General features: G+C 44.0%; 1 protein-coding gene across 3 annotated transcripts in view; it reads right to left on the reverse strand.

Annotated features, from left to right (window-relative positions):
* Positions 1 to 23,336, reverse strand: part of ANKRD13A (ankyrin repeat domain 13A) — a 34,152-nt gene that overhangs the window by 3,375 nt on the left and 7,441 nt on the right. For 2 of the 3 annotated variants that reach the window (XM_045870434.2, XM_045870436.2), the window contains 12 exons: positions 18,308 to 18,440; positions 17,397 to 17,521; positions 14,360 to 14,405; positions 13,018 to 13,161; positions 11,680 to 11,869; positions 7,823 to 7,889; positions 6,365 to 6,446; positions 5,438 to 5,499; positions 4,593 to 4,723; positions 3,930 to 4,087; positions 2,759 to 2,872; positions 1,126 to 1,286 (listed from right to left, as the gene is read on the reverse strand). In XM_045870434.2, the coding sequence (XP_045726390.1) occupies positions 1,126 to 1,286; positions 2,759 to 2,872; positions 3,930 to 4,087; positions 4,593 to 4,723; positions 5,438 to 5,499; positions 6,365 to 6,446; positions 7,823 to 7,889; positions 11,680 to 11,869; positions 13,018 to 13,161; positions 14,360 to 14,405; positions 17,397 to 17,521; positions 18,308 to 18,440 (1,413 nt within the window). The remainder of the gene's footprint in view (positions 1 to 1,125; positions 1,287 to 2,758; positions 2,873 to 3,929; positions 4,088 to 4,592; positions 4,724 to 5,437; positions 5,500 to 6,364; positions 6,447 to 7,822; positions 7,890 to 11,679; positions 11,870 to 13,017; positions 13,162 to 14,359; positions 14,406 to 17,396; positions 17,522 to 18,307; positions 18,441 to 23,336) is intronic. The other variant, XM_045870435.2, reaches the window with a different exon arrangement.

Raw genomic sequence — 23,336 nt, forward strand, 5'->3', positions numbered from 1 at the left:
GTCCCACATCGGGCTCCCCGCTCAGTGGGGAGTCTGCTTCTCCCTCTGACCCTCTCCCCTCTCATGCTCTCTCTCACTCTCTCTTTCTCAAATAAAATCTTTAAAAAAAAAAAAACAAAAAAAAACACAAAGAATGGATCGATGGGGAATGGAGGGGAAGGGTGCACGTTGTCCAACCTCAGAGTCTCAAGAACAAAACCAGAATGCCAAAAACCTGAGCTTGGTAGCCCATGAGCAGGAGTGTGGGTACCACTCTCAAAGCTTAGGCGGCCTGTGAGTGCAGGGGCCGGGGCTGCTTCACCAAAGAATCCCCACTCTGCAAACATGTGCTGAATGAGCGATGGAAGGAAACAAGAAACCAAGGAACAAACAGCAGAGCCCAGGACACCAAAAGGTGGGGACACAGAAAGAACCCCCACCCCAGCAGAATCAGGAAGCCACAGGAGGGCGGGGATGGAAGGAGGTGACGCTGGGGAAGGAGGAGCTCAGGCTCTGCACTGCACTGTCCCAGGTAGGTGACACCTGGAGGAAGAACCACCTGAGGAGACCAAGGGCAGCTGTTCCTACCCTGGTCTGCCCTACCCTTAGCTCTACCCTTAGCTCGAGACTCTGACAGTTTGGGACTACACCCCTTGCAACAGAATAAAACACAGGAGTAAAAAACTAACTTAACAGAGTATCAACCACCATTTTCATCACTCACTGAGCAACCATAACACAGTGACTGGTTTTCCTTTGGGAGGAAGCTGGGATTCAAATCCACATGCCTTCTTACAAGACGACCGACACGTGGACAATATTCTAGAAAAAAACAGGATGGTGTACGCTAGCGTGGACCTACGATTTCAGTACTGGCAAATCAGACAGCCTGCTCCAAAATATACGTGATTGTGGGCTGCGTAGGTGAACTAAGGAGAAGGAAAGTCTGTTGGGAGACATCCTGTGAATGATGCTGACTGGGGCTGTGCACATGGTGTCACATAAGCTTTTGCGAAAGACCAGGTGCAGAAAACAGAATCTCTGTAAACACTGTGAATATGCCCAACTTGTGATGTACAGTGAGTCTCACAAGTCAGCTACAACTTGAACCCTCCCATGCCCTGCCGTCTCTCCCGCCAAGTGCACCTGGCTCCTGCTGGACTCCAGTAAACTCTGCTGGATGGCAAACTGCATTATCTCATAATCTTCGTCTTGTAAGTGCACATTTCTGCCATCATCTTGAACGTGGTAAGAGTCTGGAATTTCAAATACAGACTGATCCACCTCAAAGTTTGCCACCTGGGAAGCTGAAACACAAAAGGTAACAGTCCGGTGCCGGAATCAGCAAAATAAATTTCCACTTCAAACTTAGAATTTAAAATTTATAAAAATTTGTTCGATTAAAAAACAAAAGCATTAAAATGATTAAAATCAAGGTTTGCTACTATGTGAGAGAGATTTTGAGGACCAATAACCTTGACAGAGAAAGGTACCAAAATATTGCCTTTTTCTTTTGGTCTTGGGGTTTTTTTTGTTTTTGTTTTTTTAATAATAAAATTAACTCATGGTCATAAAAAAATAAAGATGTCTCTCTCCCTACACCCTTTCTCTTACCTCCAAAGTCCAGAGGTAACCAGTATTTCCTTATATGTCTTTTGAGAAATGCAATGTAGGTACACAGTCACACCAAGGTCTCTTTGTATTTTTCCCTTTTTTATTATGAAATACAGTAAACACGTAAAAGAAAGTATGTAAGATGTCTGTAAATTAAATAAAAAAAAAATGATAACAAAATGGGGCATCTGGGTGGCTCAGTCGGTTGGGCATCCGGCTCTTGGTTTCGGCTCAGGTCATGATCTTGGGGTCATGGAATCAAGTTCTGCATTGAGCCCTACGTCGGCCTCCATGTTCAGCATGGAGTCTACTTGAGATTCTCTCTCTCCCTCTATCCCTCCCTGCTACCTGCTCATACATGCTGTCCCTTCCCTCTCTCTCAAAAAATAATAATACAACACGGGGCGCCTGGGTGGCTCAGTCGCTGGGCATCTGACTTCAGCTCAGGTCATGATCCCAGGGTCCTGGGATCGAGCCCCACATCGGGCTCCCTGCTCTGTGGGAAGCCTGCTTCTCCCTCTGCCAGTCCCCCTGCTTGTGTTCCCTCTCTCGCTATGTCTCTCTCTGTCAAATAAATAAAATCTTTAAAAATAATAATAATAAAACAAATAAATGCCTGTGTATCCTTCAACTAGTCCAAGATACAGAACAGCATTTTACCACAGTAAAACAAACAACTAAAAAAAATTCAGTTATATTTCTATATATTACCAAGGAGTAACAGGAAAGTAAGTAAATAATCCACTTAGAGTAGCATCCACAAGATAATCTGGATGGATGGCAAGGGAGCCTGAGGAAATTTTGTGGGGTGATAGAAATGCTCTACATCTTGATTGTGGTGGTGGTTACATGGGTACACACATTTGTCGAAATGCACTGAACTATCGCACTTAAAGCAAGAGCATTTTATTGTATATTCAGTACACCTCAATAAAGTTGGTTTTTAAAACTATGCCATTTTTCTTTTAATACAAGTGGGGTCATATTCTACAGGCTGTTTTTACACTGACCCTAAACAAAATCTAAAATTTTCTTTCATTCAGTGCAGAGATCTACTTCATAAGATAATCCAATGTCAAACTGAATAATTAGTATATTAACTGGATATGTGTGTGTGTGTGTTTTTAAACCACAAAGCCCAACTTTTTTTTTTTTTTTTTTTTACCTGAATCAGCCTGGGTCCCTTCCACGTTTTGAGATCCAGTTTCTTCAGCAGTGCTACAGCCGTTAACATTTCCAAATGTAATCCGTGCATTTAAGACATGAAACAAGGGAATTTCTAACAAAATAAAAGCTTTTATAAATGAACTTTACAAGAATAGCCACCGTTTACTGAGTGCCTACTGTGCTAGTACCATGTCAAATACATTAACGTAACTATCCTGCCCAATATACAGATGGGAAAACTGAGATTCAGAGAGGTTAAGCAGCTATTCCTAGATCCCAGTGAATAAGTGATCAAGTCTACACTGAAAAATGTGTTGCAAATATGCAACTATACAAATTCTAAATTCCTGACAAGTTCTATGTATTGTGTATGGGATTATGCATTCCCTAAAACATGCAGGCCCTAAAACATACTTACATATCAAAGAAGGTGTCAGTGGTCTTCCTCAAAAACAATCTAATCTGTTGCTTAAGTTTGACATGAAAACAATGAATGTGTCACATTTTTATGCCTTTTTACATCTGTTAGCACCATTTGTAAATAGAACTGATGATTGGGGGATCTCTTAATTTTGATATGGAAAGTGAACCAAAAACCACAGCACTTCTTTCTTTTTCTTTTATAGATTTATTAATTTGAGAGAGTAAGAGCTAGAGAGAGAAAGCACAAGCGGGGAGGAGAGGGAGAAGCAGGCTCCCCTCTGAGCAGAGAGCCCGATGTGGGGCTTGATCCCAGGACCCTGGCATCATGATCTGAGCCAAAGGCAGACACTCAACCGACTGAGCCACCCAGGCACCCCAACAACACTTCTTTAAAAAACCATATTAAGCTAGAGGATCATTGTGACCTCCTCCATTATATCTACTATCTGCTACTTTTGCCTAAAATGTTCCAGTGCCAGGGCACCTGGGTAGCTCAGTAGGTTAAGCGTCTGCCTTTGGCTCAGGTCATGATTCTAGAATCCTGGGATCGAGCCCCACATCGAGCTCCTTGCTCAGCGGGAAGCCTGCTTCTCCCTCTCCCCGCCCCCTGCTTGTGCTCTCTCTTGCTCTCTCTCAAATAAATAAAATCTTAAAAAAAAAAAATGTTCCAGTGCCCTGAAGCACATTCTGTCACCCATAGAAACGGGCAGAACCTACAGGTGCTCCTGTGGTTTAGCAGACAGTACCTATTTTGACAGGAAATCCTGGTGGGAATTCCAGTTTGATGAAATCTCTCAGCCGTGCAAAATGAGCGCTGGTTCGGGCCATGAGGTCAATGATGGGAATGACTTGCTCCACAAGAGAGAGCGGGAAGTCCTCACACATCCACAGCGTCGCTTTAAACCTGCAAGATGGACCAAGACAAGAGTGAGGCCGTTGCCCCCAGACAGGGAAACTGAAGGACTCCTATGCGGCCGGCTAGACGGCACTAGCGTCCTTACTGCAGCCTTCCCAGCCACCGTACTTCTCTTAATGTGGAGCGGGGAAGGGACTAGACCCGTGAATTCAGATGACCATGCGATCTGGCCATCAGGAGAAATGCCCTGCACGCTGACCTCCCCCTGCAGCAGCCGGAATTGACAGCAAGCGTGAAGGAATTGATAGCTGGTGGATCATGCCACTGGATCAGCGGAAGCTTGCTGGCAGTAAAAAATACAAGGAATTCTTATATCCCATCTCAACTCCATTTGGAGAAGGGCTAAGAAGAAAGTGGGCAATCTGCTATTTGCTTTTCTCAGCTAAAGTAACTTCCAAATTATGTTTAAAGGAAAGGGACAGAAAAATGACAACACGATCCCAAGAAACAGCACAACTTCTGAAACGAGTCTGTGTGGCCACGAGGCCCTTACTTTTGCGTTCTAATTGTCAGCTCTTTCGGCCTTCCAATGTCCCGGTCCTTCAGATCAAACTCTTCATTAAAGTACTCCTCAGGCGTGATGGCCGTGGGGTTGTTGGCAGAGGCACGTTCTGTGGTGAGGTCCTGCCGAACCAGAGCTCAGGGCAATCAGAAATGCCAAGTGGTGTTCGCAGTGGAGGCCTACAGCACTCAGCCTCTAAGGTGGACGTGTTAACCAGCTACAGGTCGGGAAGTTCTAGTCATCACCCCCCTCCGCCTTTTCTTTAACCAAGTTACTGTACAGAACAAGAAAATCTACAAAGGTGTGAGGAAAGGACACAGGAAACCTAAAGGGTCTGTCCAGGTCAAACATTTCTCCACTCTCTTTAGCATTTCTATCTCCTGACTGTAAAAAAGAAAAAAAGAGAGAGCTGAAAGCACCTAAGATCTGGGAGACCTGGAGTTCATGTTCCAGCTCTGTCAGGCTCTCGCTCGGGACACTGGAAAGGGAATCTTATTTTTCTGACCCTCTGACAGCCATTATACTAACTCCACGTAGTTCTCGTAAGGATCAAGTAAGAAAATGTTAAGGTGCTTGGTTAAAATAGAAAGTCCTGAATCCTTTTTAAGTTTACAGATGAGAGAGAAAGCACCTGATTTCCATAGTCACGACCCTCCTCTAAAATCTTTATTTGTAAGATTCATCTGTTTCTCTTCCAAAAGAGTATCTCACATTTCAGCTTGGGAGTGCTCTTCAGCCTTGCAGACAGAGAGGCCTGGTCAGATTCAGTAAATGCCATCACAGCACAGAAAAGTCATGTCCTTTCTGGAACGTGAGAGCTCGCTGCTTCCACTTACCCCTTGAGCACCAAACTGGTGTTCCACAGTTCCCAGCAAAGATTCCAGTGGGTTCCTGTCTGCTACAGAAGGGGGGGGTGGAAAGTTTAATGTCTAACATTATACCTTACTTGTGACTGCAGAAAGAGATTCTCATCCTATTTTAAAGTTCTGGATCCCAGCTACCTACATTAGGAAGTCCATTTATGGGCAGACTGGTAAAATCATCTACAATAACCATCAGCTAATTTACCCTTATAGGATATTTTTTATTAGGGTTTCTAACCTAGATGAGCAACAGTTACAAGAACTAAAGCAGAAAGAGTTGGGGTTTGGGAGTGAGCCTGGGGGGGCCACAGAGTCCTCATCTGCCAAAACGGAGTCCTAGTAACAGCGGTGGTGGTGGTGGAGGTGGCCAGCAATGACCACATGCTTGCCGCACTCTGTGGGAAGCTACCAAAGGTTAGTTAGCATGCGGCAACTCATCCCATCCTCCCGAGCATTGCCATTTCACTGCTGATGAACCTGAGCCACAGAGGGTAGGTAACTTAAGACCACACAACTGGCCACTGGTGGGGCTGAGATATAACCACCACGTATTGGCAGTGTGTGGGCTCAGAGCCCAGGTTCTGTCCAGATCTTTCATGGTGCGAGTTTGGACTGAATCGCTCATTCTAGCGAGAACTACTCTCCAATACCCTTATCTACTTTTTTGGTCAGATCCAGCAATTGTTCTTCAGAAGACAAAAACAAACCCCTCCTGCATGGCTTTAATTCCAGTTGAAGCCAACTATGGGTAACACCTTCAAGAATGGGCCAGACTAAGGACATTTTTGTAAAAAGGAAGTTAGGGTTAGGATGAGCCTGACCTGACCACATTCACCCCCAAACTTAAGGAAGCCAACAAAGTGTCTCTCTTTCTAGGCTAAACAAAAGAGGAAGGATTACCTTTGTATCGCTTTTTTTCTTCCTCGGTCAGATGTTCTGTCCGGATTTTGGTTATCACACTCACATTGTTTACTGTGTAAACCTTGAGAGACGTGTGCAAAAGAAAACAGTGACACAGGGAATCAAAACTCAAAAAATAAGCATAGCAAGAGCAAGAATGCTGAAGCCAAAAAACAAAAAGAAAGAAAAAAAAGAAAATTGCAGCAAAATAAAGATGAGAAATGGTTGACAATCATTAGGATCCTTGAGAGAAAATACACAAGCTATCAACTTAGAAATGCATCAGCAGTTAATTTGCATCTCTGACAGTTTTAAATACCGAGGAGTGAAAAGGGATGGCTGCATCTTCCCGCCTGCCCTTTGTGTTGCTAAATACCCTCAAACAAAGGTCCTGATATTTAGGTCTCCCAGCTGGATTCCCATCGTGCTATCCTATCGTGCTATTCCTATCCCAAAGCTGCATTGTGGGCTTCTGTACTGATCTATGGTGATTTTATAACAGGACTTAGACAGCCATCTTCTGGGCAGAAGGAAAACAGAATGAACACAAGGTTCTCTATACCCGTGTAAGACTTAAAGGAAACCAGCAAGTCACTATTTAAAAAGCTATGCCATCTACGGACAAAAAATTATTCTCACCACCAGAGTCAGGGCTCTGTTCTCAAGGCCGCCTGAGGAATGTGGGGGTCTGGAAGCTCGAATCTCACGGTAAGCAGAATTAACTGTATGTGCCATACGTGGATTCCCCATGATGAGAGACTCGAGGAAACCCACACAGCACTGGAGCGACTGTGTCTAAATGCGTCCCGCGGAGCATGATGTAAGTGTCTTTGCCCACTCAGAGGTCACCAGAGGATCCTGCGGTGCCTGGCTCTGGCATCAGGAGCCAGCAATCCCTGCTGGCCTGCAGGGCTATGGAAAAGCCAGCAAGCAGAAGCTCCAGCTGACAAGACGCCGGAGGACCCGACTGACAGCTGTCTCCACTCTGACAACTGTATTCTTAATGCACTGATGTCATGCGAGTGGGCTGTCAAGCCGCTGGTTACAATTAGGCTGACTATGAAAATGGAGGCTCATTAAAGCTACTTTACTTTTTTTTTTTCTTTCTTTAAACCCACTCAGGTTATAAAAAAGATCGACATGCAGGTTTGAGTCTAATCCTTTCTTTTCCTCCTTAAAGAATTAAAGGAACAGTCACTGCTATGGGGACGACTGGCACCTGGACTCACTTCTCTACACCACTGTTTCTCTTTGGCATACGTAGGGACCTCCTCGGGACGTGCTATTCTATTTTCTGAACGTCAGATAAGATACAAATCCAAGTGAGAGACGCTAAGCAGTACTTTATTCCCCAGAGCATCTCCATGGCACAGAGGCATGAAAAAATCTGAACAGACTCCTCATTTGCATAGAAGCTAAATAGCTATATTAAATCTTATTTTAAGAGTTTCCTTTTACCTTTGCTTCGTAACCATTAACAACTTCTGCTTTATCTGTCCTCCAGCCCCAGAATCCGGATTTAGTTCTGATAAAAAGTGAACACCACAAATTTCTACATGTACAATATGCCATTCAGATTTATCCCTGCAGCCTTTATAGTTTATTTCCCCCAGCTTAAGGTGGTGAAGGACACTTGATGATTATGGTCCTATTGTCCACAAAACGATGCTCTTGGTGACAGATGGCTTAAGGATCCCCACCCCCTCCCACAGTTATTAATCAACTGGCCTCACCCCTGGCATAGAAAGCCTCCGTTCTTGGCTTCTGTACAAAAACTGCCAGCATAGGGCGGCAACAAAGGTGGTGACATTCACTGGACAGCTGTCCTAAAGACACGAGTGAAGAGAACCAGCGTCCAAGGGCTCGCCCCGAGGTGGCATCTGGGTCAGAGCATTTATCTGGATCATTGTAACTGTGGGCATGGACGTCAGTGGCTCTGTCCCCATGAGCGGCCGCATCTCAGTCGAGGAATTCTTAGAACAACGAGGCACAGACCGTCCTGCTCCTCAGGAGAGAGCGGGTGGGGAAGGAACTCATCACTGTGGCAAGCCACTTGGAGAAGCCATTAATGCCTGCAAAACGGCTTGGGAGTCACATGTTTTATCAGGTCTGGTGCAGCAGAGGAAAGGATGTTCTTATGTTAAAAGCAGTTTTTCAGCCCAGGCATTCATTCCAGGTCTGTGGAACTGCTTTTAAAGTAGACCAGCACTGAGGTGGCTGCTATGGCGTTGGTAAAGTGCCTGAAAACCCAGTTGTTCCACTCAGCGTACTTCTGGGAAGAAATGCATTTAGAGCCCAGAGCGGCCAAGAGGCTCTGGTTCATTTTCAAAGCAGCTCACCCTGGGAAATACCACCACTCACAGGGGAGCCCTGACCAGCCTGGTCTGCCCTTTTGTCTAGGACATCACATCCTAGCTCCGCTGTGACTGCTGCACTTGGCCCCACAGAGAACAACAGCTTGCCTTCTGCCCTGACCCCAGAGGGAAGTAGGGCATCACACAGGAAGTTCTGGGAACTGGAAGGTTAGCCAACCCACAGAGAAGATACAGGTCATTTGCATCTCATGTTTCCAGACAGCTTCATTAGTCCAGATGGGGTATGCAGGGTTTTATGTGTATGTTACAGCCCATCAGAGAAAGGAGGGACCAGAACTTTACCTTTCCGATTAGTCGTCCACAATTAGGCAGCATGACCCATGGAGGGAGAGAGAGAGAAACCCTAAAGGGATTACACCAGATGCTAGCTATCTCCACTTCACATTTCAGAAACAAACCCGAAATCCAGGGGGCAAGCGGTTAGGGTCCCCACCGATTCATAAACCAGAGTCCCCTTTGAATCATCAATAATTGAAAATCGAGAGAGTCCTTTTAGTTAACAGATTCAGTCCTCAGTTCCTTGTCTTTCACCAAGTCACTTGGTATTTTGGCCTGGGAGGGAACTGTTTTCTGGCACACAGTCTTCCGAGGTACCAAAGGATGACTCCGTCTGCTCTCCTTCATCCTGCGGGCCTGCTGGGGAGACGGAGCTGCGTGGCTCTCCCTGGAGACCGCCATGCAGCTCACTGCTCTGCATCTGCTCAGCTGGCAACCCTAGCTGCTGCACCCCCCTTTCCAGCCCCGCTCTGACAGCTTGCTGATTAAACTCAGCGACCTAATTTAAAACCAAAATTCTAATAACTCCTTGGCCCTTGATTAACATCACATGCAGAGGCATCTGAAAATGACAGGAGGACACCAGCTCCCCCTCTTGCCATTTTTACCTCTGCCCGTGTCCGCCGAGACTGCCATACCAGGAGCCACTGGGCCAGCGCTGTGGCCTGGAGGCTGCTGAGCCACTCGGAGAAAGGCTCTGAGGGTGGCAGGGAATGTTCTGTTTCAGGCTGGCAGAGCCTAATCTTTCAGAGAAGAGACAAACCCAGACTGCAGCCAGAGGGTACACACTGGCAGGCCGAAAACTCCTGCAGGAAGCAAGCCTCAGGCTCTCCGTAACAGATCAAAGAGATGGGCGAGAACGACTATCACAAGAGAGCACACCTTCCCGATTCAATCAAATACACACTCCCCCCTCCAGCAGGAAGGACGCGTGCCCACCTTTGCTACCACTCAAGTGGCTCAATCCTTGCTTGATGCACAAGAAACTCATGGACTGCATATCTAATTCCGAGCACCACCATAAAAAGCAGCTGTCTACCAGAAACCCTGTCTCTGAGACCCACTGCCAGTTGCAAAAGGAGGCTAGCTTGAACCTTCTGAAGACCTCGTGGCCATACGAATACCAAATACACCTTAGTCCTCCATACAAATGGAACGTGCCATCACATACCATCTATCCTCCGCAGGGCAGCCGCCAGTAATTGGCGTGCCCTTTTGTAAGTTACACTTAAGAACACTGACTCGAGCAACTCTGCCAATGAATCAGGGAATAGCAGCTCTTCTCATGACATCTTAGGGTCGTGGGGACTTTCGCAACGTCATCTCGAGATTCATTCCTTTGTTTCTTTCAAGGACACGGGAACCCGGAGAGGCCGAGCCACCTCCCCAAAGCCACACAGTCATTCAGCGGCCCTGCCAGTGGCACTCAGTTCTTCCCACCCCTGTCTCCACAGCTGGGCCGCAGCGGTGACGGCAGGCTCCTCTATTCCCAGCTTTAGCAACAGAGACCTAGCTGAAGGTGCTCTCCCTGTCTGCAGAGGCATGTGCCAAGCTTCAGGGGTCTTCCCAAGACCCTACCAGGCAAAGCCACAGAGAGTCCCTGGTAGACAGCCATCACCTGGCAAGGCTGGCGATGGGGGACTGACCCTGCCTCACAGGGGTACCACTACCCAGACAGCAGCAGTATCAGGACACCACACTGCCTGGTATTTGGGTTTTCTCTTCTGCTACTAACAGATGTCCTAATTCCACTGCTCTATCTAAATGAGAAGAAAAGGGCACTTCAGTCTTACGTTTGACTCAACAGAAAATTCTCAGTCTTAAGAACTAATTTTATGGAAACAAAGAAAACAGAAAGAGAGGAAAGTCAGTATATTCATTAAGAGTAAAGAAAGCCTAAATCCAGGATAATATGTATCCACGTTAGCTCAGGTTATGCTGCTTTGGTTTACAGAGAGCTGGATGTGACATCCTAGGCAAACACTCAGGGCTCTTGCAGACTGCCTCAGCTCAGTGTGTCCTGAGGTAAAAACACTCAGGCCAATAGCTCTGACAGCCTCTACTTCCCCTACACTCAAAAGCTCTCCATGCCTCTGCAAGGCCCAGAGGCAGATGACCAGAGACACTTCTCCTCCTGGTTAACCAAGGCACAAACCTCTCCAGAAGTTTCTTCTTGTAGAATCTGGAATAGAACTGAAAACTCCTCCAGACTCTTGCTCTAAACTATTAGGCCTCACAGGGGGAAAGGACCACATTAAACTATATGGTTAAGTGTGAATCCGACTAATATTAGTACAACCACAATCAATACTGGGTCAATTCTAGCTTCCAGAAACTCAAAAGCTCCATGGTTTGGGACTAGGGAATCTTGTGGATCCCCAAACGTCAAAACAAAAAATTCAAATAAAATCCAGTAGAAAGGAAAAGAATATGAAGACATTTCTCCAAGACATAACCAATACGCTATAAAAATGATCTATGAAAGAGGATGTCAGCTGTGTCTTCTACTTGGTTAGAACAGAAAGCAACGTTAAAACCCACTACTGTTTATTATGCCACATTAGAAAAATCCCAATCCACCCGTAATTTCCGATTCATATCTACGTGCCACTAAAGATGGCAGTAAAGTGATTAGACGTTAAAATGCAGAACCTAAATGCGTACCTTTCAAAAGCAATATTTTTAGTATCGAGGCTGGTGTTAATGACTGGGCTTGTGAGCCGCCTCTCAACTTCCCTGCCTTTTGGCTTCATCAAGTCCAGAGTGAGGCGCTCCATTTCCTGGGAAAGGTCAAAGTGCTCAGTGGTGACCACTCTGTCATCGTGGTTGACTTCCATCAGCTCTGCCCGGTTGTCTGTTAATGGAAACAAGAGCATAACTAGGCGCCATGCAAGGAAGACACAAAAACAAGGAAGCCTCAAAAGTTAAAATGCATCATCTTTCACATTCCCCGCCCCCCCCTGCCAAGTGCTATCAGATAAAACCTAAAGACTATTGATTATTGACTACCTACTTACATGGGGATTATCTGGCCAGTTTCCACAGCCCAAAGGCCATCTTCCCCAGAGTTGCAGGCATTTAAAACAATTTGCCTTCTTCATTGGCAATACATCTGTGTACTTTTTAAAATATATGGTTTATATAATTACTGTAAACTGTTTACGTACAATGCTGGGCTGGCAATACCATTTTTCTCACCCTCCATTTGGAGGATCACGCCTGCTTATGGAGGGAATATAAGGAGATACAAGACAGAGTCTCAAACTCAACGCTCAGGAATGTGAGATACAAGACAGAGTCTCAAACTCAACGCTCACATGTCAAAAGGGTAACAGTGTTGGGTGGTAAGTAAATGAAACAGGCAAGAGAATTAAGAGAACTATCCAAAAAAGAAATAAAGTTGAGGAACTGCAGACTCCCCCAGCTCAGTGTGTTCTGAGGTAAAAACACTCAGGCCAATAGCTCCGACAGCCTCTACCTCCCCTACACTCAAAAGCTCTCCATGCCTCTGCAAGGCCCAGAGGCAGATGACCAGAGACACTTCCTCCTGGTTAATCAAGGCACAAACCTCTCCAGAAGTTTCTTGTAGAATCTGGAACAGAACTGAAAACTCCTCCAGACTCTTGCTCTAAACTATTAGGCCTCACAGGGGGAAAGGACCACATTAAACTATATGGTAAGTGTGAATCTGACTAATATTAGTACAACCACAATCAATACTGGGTCAATTCTAGCTTCCAGAAACTCAAAGCTCCATGGTTTGGGACTAGGGAATCTTGTGGATCCCCAAACATCAAAACAAAAAATTTTGTTTTGAAAAGTTAACTGAAAATTTTGTTAGCTGAAAAGTTAACAATAACCAAAAAAGGAAAAGAAAAAAAAAAAAAAAAGCCCCAGAGAGAATCAGATAAAGTATTATACTTATATAAAGTATAAGAATGCGAACACATTTTGATGGTTAAAAATCACTGTGTAACTTGAAAACAGAATATAATCACTCACCTTCTCCCTTAAATATAAAACTACGCCTCCCTCTTATCCAGCTCATGTTCTCAAATCCCAGCAATGTGATATCCACACGTAGTTTGGCACCACTTTTCCAAATGCGACAGACGTCATTCGGGCATATTCTAGAAACCAAGGGCACTAGAGAAGAGAAACGTACTACTGAGAAAAAACCTGAGGGCCAAGCAGAACATGCAGGCCCAGGAAATCAGGAGTGGGACTTAATAAAAGAAGAGCAGTGGCATGATAGTGACCATCAGACAGAATTGGGCTTGGCTCCCACACTGAGGATCCAGGAAGTCACTTCTAAAAAATAAAAGTGGACCTTCTGTTCTATAGCTCTTTATAAAAGTGCAGGTGTATGTCTCGTCCAGAGAAAACTCTAAATGACTCTCCCAAGGATAGTCTTAATCCCAAAACTGAACCTCTCTCTGTGACCGTCGACCACCATCAGGGCTTTGGAGCGTGTCCGTCTGGACTTCTCGCTCACATCTGCTGCTCCCGCCACGTGGCCATGGCCTGCCTGCCACATTGCCACATCCACCCTTCAAAATATGAGACCTAAAGCAGCTAAGATCTGTGGCTGCTTCACCTGCGTATATTGGCGTTGGAAAAGAACTCGTAAGGTTTCCAGAAGAACCTGAAGTTCTCTTCTGTTACATACTTTTTACTTCATTTAAATGTTTCGTTACAAATATGACTTCTTGCCTGACAGAGAAATCGGAGTGAAATGGCTGGGAACCTGGGAATTAAGAGCTGTCATTAACTGATCTACAAGAAATAAAATTGGAACATCTATGAAAATTACTGTCAGTCGATTTGCCTTACAGAAGATTTTAGAGAAATACATCCATTTTGTAAAATACCAAGCTATCCCGACATGTGTCTCATCTTCTTCCTTAAAATAACAAGTTTAAACGAAGCAAGTTGAACCACATAAGGAAATGAGGAATAAATTATGGTAAATCTACTTACTAAAATTTTAGCCCTTTAAGGTGATGTTTTAAAAAAAACTAAAAAAAAAAATAAAAATAAATAAATAAATAAAAAAACCTAAGTGACAAAAGGAGGAGACGAAATTGTCTATATATTCTCTTTACAGATGCTCGGGAGAAAATTCCCTATACACGGAGGAAAAAACTAGAAGGAAAATATCCAAAGCATTAACAGTAGTTGTGCTTAAGTGGGATTATAGGTGATTGTTTTTCCTTATTCTTTTCTATGCAATTCTTAGATTAAAAAAATATATATATATTCAGTTTTCATAAAGGAAAAATAAACTTATATTCAGGCTCAGTAAATTTGGAAACAAATAAATTACAAGCCCAGAGCCACTCACCCCAGCTGGTGAATTCCCATTTCATCTGCACATAGAAATCCGGAGCCTGAAGGACAAAGATTTAAAGTAAATGACCCTTAGCACTATTAACTGAACACAAACATGGTAAGGGTTAATGAGGCTTTAAAGGGGGAGGAGAAGGAAAGAACACAGAAAATAAGAAACATAAAATGCAAACCCATCAAAGTAAATGTTTATTTTATATGCAGGCTGTTATTTTATCTTGATATAAAATATGTCTAGACAGTTAATAAAGTTAACTGAGAGCAACAAGGTTAGAGAGGGATAAAATCAAATCTGATTTAGGACACAGTCTGGTTCCTAACAGTAGCAGAAAGATTAGCCTGGAAGATGGGCCTAGGCACCACCATGCAATGTGGGTAACAGGCTATTCTGAACAAAAAGAAAGGAACATCAATTCCATCTATTCTATGGGGGAGCTCGACTGTAACAGGTTTTGTGTGCTGGAAGTGCTTCATATTTACTGGACCTCGAAACCAGAAGAGGCTGCCAGACATCACCTCCCCAGGAAGTTGATGTTCCCTCCAGTTAACAGACTTTTGCCCTTATTTTCCTCTTCAACTTTTAGAATTTGACTTTATAAAAGTTTACACCATGAGAGCAGCCCTGTTTAGGACGACTTTCCGACCTGCCCCAAATTCTTACGGAAGGTTCTTGGAGAGCTACTTAAGAAATCCAACAGTTACCATCCAATAAGAGAAATACTAGAAATTCCAGGTGTTGTTCTGTTCCCTGCCTCCCCCCACCCCCTGCCATGGCTTTCTCGTGGTTTTTACAGAAGCACAGGAAAGGAAGACCAAGAATCTACCCGAGAATAAAACCAGGATTCCAGTGATGGACAAAAGGCTCTCTAAGGGGCAGCAGATAAGAAAGGGGGGCTTGTTTTAAGGAGAAAATGTTGAAAGACAAAACATCAGCAACAGCATCTGGTGCCACTGGGCACACAGGTCATTCATAGGCTGTGTCTAACTTCAAGTGGACAAGACAACCCGATGCAGTTTACTGCTATGGATCAATACAGGTAAAAAACGGAAATCCTTTACATGGGATTTTTTTTTTTTTTTTTAAGATTTTATTTATTTATTTGACAGAGAGAGACCCAGCGAGAGAGGGAACACAAGCAGGGGGAGTGGGAGGGGGAGAAGCAGGCTTCCCGCGGAGCAGGGAGCCCGATGCGGGGCTTGATCCCAGGACGTCCTGGGATCGTGACCTGAGCTGAAGGCAGACGTTTAACCATCTAAGCCACCTAGGTGCCCCTACATGGGATTTTTTAAAGGAAGAATGACCCCACGTTAAGTCAGCTTCTGTTTTGCCAAGTGGGCAAATGTGTTTTCCTCCTCCAGTAAGTTAGATAAGAAAACAAGAAATCCACTTGATCTTTTGCACACACACAACACTGCTTAAAAGCAACGCATACAACTATTTCATATTTCCTGGAAGGTTTCATGTAGTACATGAAAAAATGAGTACCTCCAGGACTGATTTTGCTTGAGCGTCAGAGAAATACATTTTTTAAAAAGAGTGCTCAGATAATGAGCAGTGATTGTCTTACAGCAAAGTTGTTCCTTTTCTCAATAGAGCCGTTAATTTTTCTCAAGAAACATGTTGACGGAAGTGTAAAGTGGATTTATCTAGCAAATATCTTTGGAGATATTTTGGGAAGCTCACTTATGTGCTTAAGAATAAATGACACGAAAATTGAAGCATGGTACTTTCTTGTCTCCTGCGGCCCTGAGAACATTGCATGATTGGCTCATAAGATGGTTCTTGCAGGTAACAGAGACTTTCTGGAGAATGGCAACCATCATGCAAAATAGTCCATGAGCATACAAGTAAATTTTCTTTTTTTTTTTTTTTTTTATAGATTTTATTTATTTTTTGACAGAGAGAGAGACAGCGAGAGAGGGAACACAAGCAGGTGGAGTGGGAGAGGGAGAAGCAGGCTTCCCATGGAGCAGGGAGCCCAATGCCAGGGCTCGATCCCAGAACCCCGGGATCATGACCTGAGCCGAAGGCAGATGCTTAACGACTGAGCCACCCAGGCACCCCATAAGTAAATTTTCATAAAAATGACTCCAAGTGTCACAGAGTCCATACACTTTAATTCACAGATAGATAACTGTCTTCACTGGCCCAAAGCCAATGGCTGTAAATAAACTAAGCCAATGGATGAGAAGTCACGAAATGCTAACGGCTAGAGTCAACACAAGTGGCAAGGAGAAGGTGCATACACACTTCGGAGCCTCAGCAGGCCCTGGAAATCTCTGTACAGTAACCAATGCTCATCATCATTTCCTCAAGATGACCTGTGCTCAGGGGCACCTGGGTGGCTCAGTTGGGTAAGTGTCCGACTCTTGATTTCGGCTCAGGTCATGATCTCTGGGTGAGATTGAGCCCTGTCTCAGGCTTCACGCTGGGTGTGGAGCCTGCTGAAGATTCTCTCTCTCTGCCCATCCCCCACCCCCCTGCCCTCACTTGCATGTGTGCACTGTCTCTCAAAAAAAAAGATGACCTACGGGGGCGCCTGGGTGGCTCAGTTGGTTAAGCGACTGCCTTCAGCTCGGGTCATGATCCTGGAGTCCCGGGATCAAGTCCCACATCGGGGTCCCTGCTCAGCAGGGAGTCTGCTTCTCCCTCTGACTCTCTCCCCTCTCATGCTCTCTCTCTCTCCAATAAATAAATAAAAATCTTTAACCAAAAAAAAAAAAAAAAAGACCTATGTTCAGAAGGCCACTGTTAAGAAAACAGGCACCTAGACAAATTGTTTGATGTCTATTTGTCTTAAGTTATAGTTTTTAAGCAGCACTTAAAAGGATAGGTCTAGGGACATAGAAACGTAATCGGTGAAAGACCTCATACGTCTAATAGATAAGGAATAATGCTCTTTGGTACTAAACGTATTGTATTTACAATTCATTAAACTCTTAGGAAGGTACAAGTGGATGTCTAACCATGTCTCCAGCTATGTTGTCAGCATTTAACTCAAATTATGGCATTGCCACATTTTTATGGATACCTCGAGAATCTTCTGGAGCAGCTCAGGAACTCCTTCAAGGGCCATGGATGTGTTGTGGTAGTCCCGATGTTGAAGAACGGTGTACACCATCTCGGGGTCACCAGTGCTCACAGCCTCATGTAAAACTGGAAACCAAGGAGGTGAAACTTCATCACCCAGTAGTCTCCGACTCTGACAAACTCCTAAGCTAGTTTGAAAGGAGTCTCTAGATCAAAGATCAACATTTTCTTCAAAGAGGGGGAGAGGCTACATCCCACCTTACTTTTATGACCATGACTGCTATCGCTAGCTCTTAACTGAGTGAAGAGAAAATACAGCGCTTGTAGCCTCTAGAGCAAACCAACTTCCATCCTCCCCCCACACCCCCTCTCTTACCACTGGTTCTGAAATCCTGACAGTGTCTTCAGAGAGCAGGCTTTACCTGTGTGATCACACAACCGTGGTTACATGTGGACCAGGCAGGTAGGGCTTGGGTGTATCTTTGCTCAGCCAACAGAATTACTCTGACCAACAGTTCATTGCTTGCAAGCAAGTGAAATGCCCGGATTTCACCGGAAAAGGCTACTTGTAGCCATAATTTCGTTTTGATTTTGCCTATCCCAAGAGATTCACTGGAGTTACCATCACACTCCTCAGGAGGAATCTGGCCTCCACACTCATATGTGGTGGAAGGGTTTGAACTGAGAGCTGCTTTCTGGATAGGAGTCACCCTTCACTGAGGGCTTCTGGCCCAGGGCACAGTTCGGACCATTGTGCTGCAGGCCCGCATCTCCTCGCCCCAGCCCCTACTCCCAGGAGAGAAAGAGTCTTAAGATAAAGATAACTTGAGGACAATTATCATTGAGACTGGCCTTTATTCAGAAAGAGATACCGAAACAAAAGGCTTTCAGATATTTTAAAAGCATACTTGCCTGTCCATCCCTCACGATTTTCTTTTGTAACATCTGCTTTATGTCGCAGCAAGACTCTAGCAGATTCCAAATGTCCCAAAGAAACAGCAAGGTGCAGTAAGGTTCGACCTCGTGGGTCCAGGGCCTCCACATTCTGTGAGGTAAACACTGGCGTTTGTAAGATTGTATATATTATATCAAAACATGGAAATGTGTGTGAGAGATCAAATTTAGTATAAAGTGGAAAATTACACATTAATTACAGCACTATATGGAAGAAAGAATGCTTGCGTGTGGGAGTGGTTGAAATATTAATTTGAGAGCTATAATAAAGATGATCGCTACTGAGTTCCTTTTTCTATAAAGTGAAGTGCCCAATAAGTTAACATGGACTGTAGGCCTCAGATCATCAGGCACGTCTTATGCCCGCAACAGCCCTCAGATGAAGTCTAAATAGGGCTAGGGGGGCGCCTGGGTGGCTCAGTTGGTTAAGCGATTGCCTTCGGCTCAGGTCATGATCCTGGAGTCCTGGGATCGAGTCCCGCATCGGGCTCCCTGCTCAGCAGGGAGTCTGCTTCTCCCTCTGACCCTCACCCCTCTCATGCTCTCTCTCTCATTCTCTCTCTCAAATAAATAAATAAAAAATCTTTAAAATAAATAAATAAATAAATAAATAAATAAATAGGGCTAGGGGCTTTCATGAATGCAACCACCCTGTGACGCCGAACATGGGGGATTTCTCAAGCGTATATCAGCACTCAGGTCTAGACCAGAAAGTGGAGGACTTTAAGCAAAACTGAAAGTACAGAAGGTCATTTGGGTCAGAATAAAATCACATTCTCTAGCTGGGTTCCCCCCAGAACGCCACTCTCATTACTGTGTATGGAGTTCTGAGCACTGTGAAGAGGCAGCATCCACGGGTCCTGCAATGAGCGTGATCCACCAGACGTGGATGTGGACATGTTTCTAGGTAAATGTGAGAACAAACACATGCCACTGTGGTCTGTTTCCCCTCGAAGGTTTTCTTCCCCATGCTGGGCAGAGCCATTTGGCTTTTACTCTTCATTCGAATCCCGGCCCTCCTTCCGCCACCTGCACTGGGTGGAGAGCCAAGTGGCAGTTTCTCTGGTGGTATGAGCCCAGTCTGAATGACCAAATGCTGCCTTCCAAAGAGGATTCTGAACGTTCTTCCAAGGACGCAAGAAACTACCATGGGACTTCTGGATTGTAAAACGTTTTAAGTGCTCAAATACTTCTCAGGAAATGTGCTTTTATCTTGATTTGAGATGCTAGTTGTTGTGCAGGCTTTAACTGCAGCCTCCAAAGATATCCAGAATGTTCCACTTACTGGCCACAGGGGAGAAAGGTAAGCAGAGCTGAACAGCTACTGCCCAACAGCTACTGAACCTCCCTGTTTTGCAAAGTGCATCATGGCTGGCATGCAGTGAAGACAGGAACTGTTCCCGAGGAACGACAGCAGTGGCCGAAGACATTCTGCTAAGTGAGCACATGTCCTCCTGGACCGATCCTAGGCCTCAGCATTCTCTCCGGCGCTGGAATACCAACACATCTCCTGGAAAGGGGCCCACACCACCTCCCGGGATTCCCTGGCTTTCCCCAAGGGTATGGCTTTTGTCTCTCTCACCAGAGACACTGATGTTCTTCCAAAGGGCCGGATCCAAGTCTCGCATTTCCTAGCTTCCACCACCCTGGTCTCTAATCTGCAGTAAACCATTGTTTTTAAAACAGTAATCCAACTAAAGATTGAAGTTTAGCAAGAAAGAAAGAATTAGCAAATTCATTGCCTCTTTACATATGTTATATAAACTGTTTCCTCACCTAACAAGTTCAGTTTACGGGAAAGGTGCTGGGTTTAGCACACCACCTGATACAGAGGAGATGTTTAAGAATACTGTCACTGGGGCGCCTGGGTGGCTCAGTTGGTTGAGCGACTGCCTTAGGCTCAGGTCATGATCCTGGAGTCCCGGGATCGAGTCTCACATCGGGCTCCCTGCTCGGCGGGGAGTCTGCTTCTCCCTCTGACCCTCCCCCCTCTCCTGCTCTCTCTCTCAAATAAATAAATAAAATCTTAAAAAAAAAAAAAAAAAAAAGAATACTGTCACACAAAAAGGGGAAATTCTATTTAATGCGATTCACACCCCAAAACAAAACATCTCAGACCAAGGACTGACACTCAAGCTCCTGGGCAACCACTAGAAATGGTGTGTAAAACCAAAGCCAAATACATTAAGTAGTTGACTAGTTTGGACCACAGGGGGAAAAAGGACGTATGAGCCAGACAGCAGCCCATTTTGCAATGCTGACTGTAGCTCTTCAGAGCCTCCTGCACCTCTTTCTCATTTGAAAAGAGCGAACGGAGGAAAAATACTATATTATGGTGACTGGGATTAAAGACAGTGGATGATTAAAGTGGAAATTAGCAAAACAGAGAACAGCAAATCAAAACAGGAAAATCAACAAGACCAAAAATTTGTTCTTGGTAAATATCAACAAAATTGATAAACTTTCAGCTAGATTGACCAAGAAAGAAAGAGAGAAGACTCCACTTACCAAAAGCGGGAATGAAAGAAGGGATATCACTACCAACTCTACAGAAATAGAGTGTTTAAGAGGAATACTATGGGACGCCTGGGTGGCTCAGTTGGTTAAGCGTCTGCCTTCGGGTCAGGTCATAATCCCAAGGTCCTGGGATCAAGTCCCGCATCAGGCTCCCTGCTCTGCAGGGAGTCTGCTTCTCCCTCTGCCCCTCCTCCCACTTGTTCTCTCAATCTCTCTCTTTCTCTCTCAAATAAATAAAATCTTAAAAAAAAAAAAAAAGGAATACTGTGAACCGTATGCCAACAGAGTAGAGACTTAAATGAAAGGCACATATTCCTAGACAGACATAAACTAGCAAAACTGACTTAAGAAAAAACAGAAAATCTGAATAAATTTGTAACAAGAGATTGAATCAGTAATTTTTAAACTTTAAAAAATGCTCAGGCCCAGATGGCTTCACTGGTGAATTCTGCCAAACATTCAAAGAATTAATATCAACTCTTCACAAACTCTTCCAAAAATAAAAAAAATAGAAGATAAAGGAAAACTTCCCAACTTGTTTTATGAGCCCAGTATTATCCTGATAACAAACACATTACCAAAGAAAGAAAACCACAGACCAATACCTCTAATGAATATAGATGCAAAATCCTCAACAATATATTAGCAAAACAAATTTAGCAACACATAAAAAGGACTATTAAACACCAGGACCAAGTGAGATTTATCTCAAATGCAAAGGTGGTTTAACATCTGATAATTAATATAACACAGCATATTAATAGAATAAAATAAAATAACACATGATCATCTCAATAGATGTATGCTGTGGTCTAACTGTAGTCTACATTCTTATGTTGAAATCCTAACTTTCAAAGATGATGGTATTAGAAGTGGGGCCTTTGTGGGGGGTGGGGGGGTGCTTAGGTCATGAGTGTGGGGCCCTCATGAATGGAGTTAGTGTCTTAAAAAAAGAGGCCCCAGAGAGCTTGCTAGACCCACTTTCACCATGTGAGGACACAGCTGGAAAGCTGCTGCTATGAGCCAGGAAGAGAGCCCTCTCCAGCCACCACACTAAATCTGCCAGCACCATTATCTTGGATTTAGAGCCTCCTGAACTTTAATAAATTTCTATTGTTTATAAACTACCCAGTCTATGGTATTTTGTTACAGAGGCCCAAACAAGGCTACGACAATGGAGAAAAAGCATTTGACAAAATCCAACACCCCTTCATGATACAAAATAAAAATAAAAAAACAGGAAACACTCAACAAACTAGAAATAGAAGGGAATTTCCTCAAAGAGCACCCAATTATGAACACTCACAGCTAATATTATCTTAATGGTGAAAGACTGGATGCCTTCCCCCTAAGATAAGGAACAAGACAAGGATGTTTTCTTCTGTCTCTTCTATTCAGTACTGTACTAGACGTTCTAACCAGGGCAATACAGCAAGAAAAAGAAAGAAAAGGCATCCAGATTAGAAAGGAAGAAGTAAATCTCTATTCACAGATGACATGATCTTATATATAGAAAATCCTAAGGTATCCACTAAAGGGTTAGAACTAACAAAGGAGTTCAGCAAGACTGGAAGATACAAGATCAATACATAAAAATCAATTATATTTCTCAGAGAACAAACTGGTTGTTGCCAGAGGGGAGGTGAGTGGAGAGATGGGTAAAATAGATAAAGGGGACTAAGATATACAAAATTCCAGTTATAAAATAAGTAAGGCACAAAGATTTTGAAAAGTACAGCATATGGAATATAGTCAATAATATTGTAATAACGTTGTTTGGTGACAGATGGTGACTACACTTATCGTGGTGAGCACTGAAAATGTATAGGACTGTTGAATCAATATGTTGTACACCTGAAATTAATACAACATTGTATGTTAATTATACTTCAGTTTTAAAAAATGAAACAAAATCAATTGTCTCTCTATACACTAACAACTGAAAATGAAATTATGAAAACAATTCTATTTACAATAGCATCAAAAAGAATGAAACATTTAGGAATAAATAACAAAAGTACAAAACATAAACTCTGAAAACTGTAAAGCATTGTTGAAAGAAATTAAGACCTAAATAAATGGAAAAACATCACATGTTCATGGTTCAGAAGACTTAATACTTAAGATGTCAGTACTCCCCAAACTGAGGGCACCTGGGTGGCTCAGTTGGTTAGGCATCTGCTTTTGGCTTAGGTCATGATCCCAGGGCCCTGGGATCGAGTCCCACATCGGGCTCCCTGCTCAGCGGGGAGTTTGCATCTCCCTCTCCCTCTAACCCTCCCCTTTCTCTCAAATAAATAAATAAAATCTTAAAACAAAATATTCCCCAAACTGAGCTACAGAGTCAACGCAATACCTATCAAAATTCCAGCTGGCTTTTTGTAGAGATTGACTAGCTGATCCTAAAATTCTTCAGGAAGTGCAAGGAGACCAGCATAGCCAAAACCATCTTGAAAAGAGCAGTTTGAAG

The sequence above is a fragment of the Mirounga angustirostris genome, unplaced genomic scaffold, assembly GCF_029215605.1.
Source record: "Mirounga angustirostris isolate CCGP_5_RB_7025 unplaced genomic scaffold, mMirAng1.0.hap1 SCAF_14, whole genome shotgun sequence".
In the NCBI taxonomy this organism is placed as follows: Eukaryota; Metazoa; Chordata; class Mammalia; order Carnivora; family Phocidae; genus Mirounga; species Mirounga angustirostris.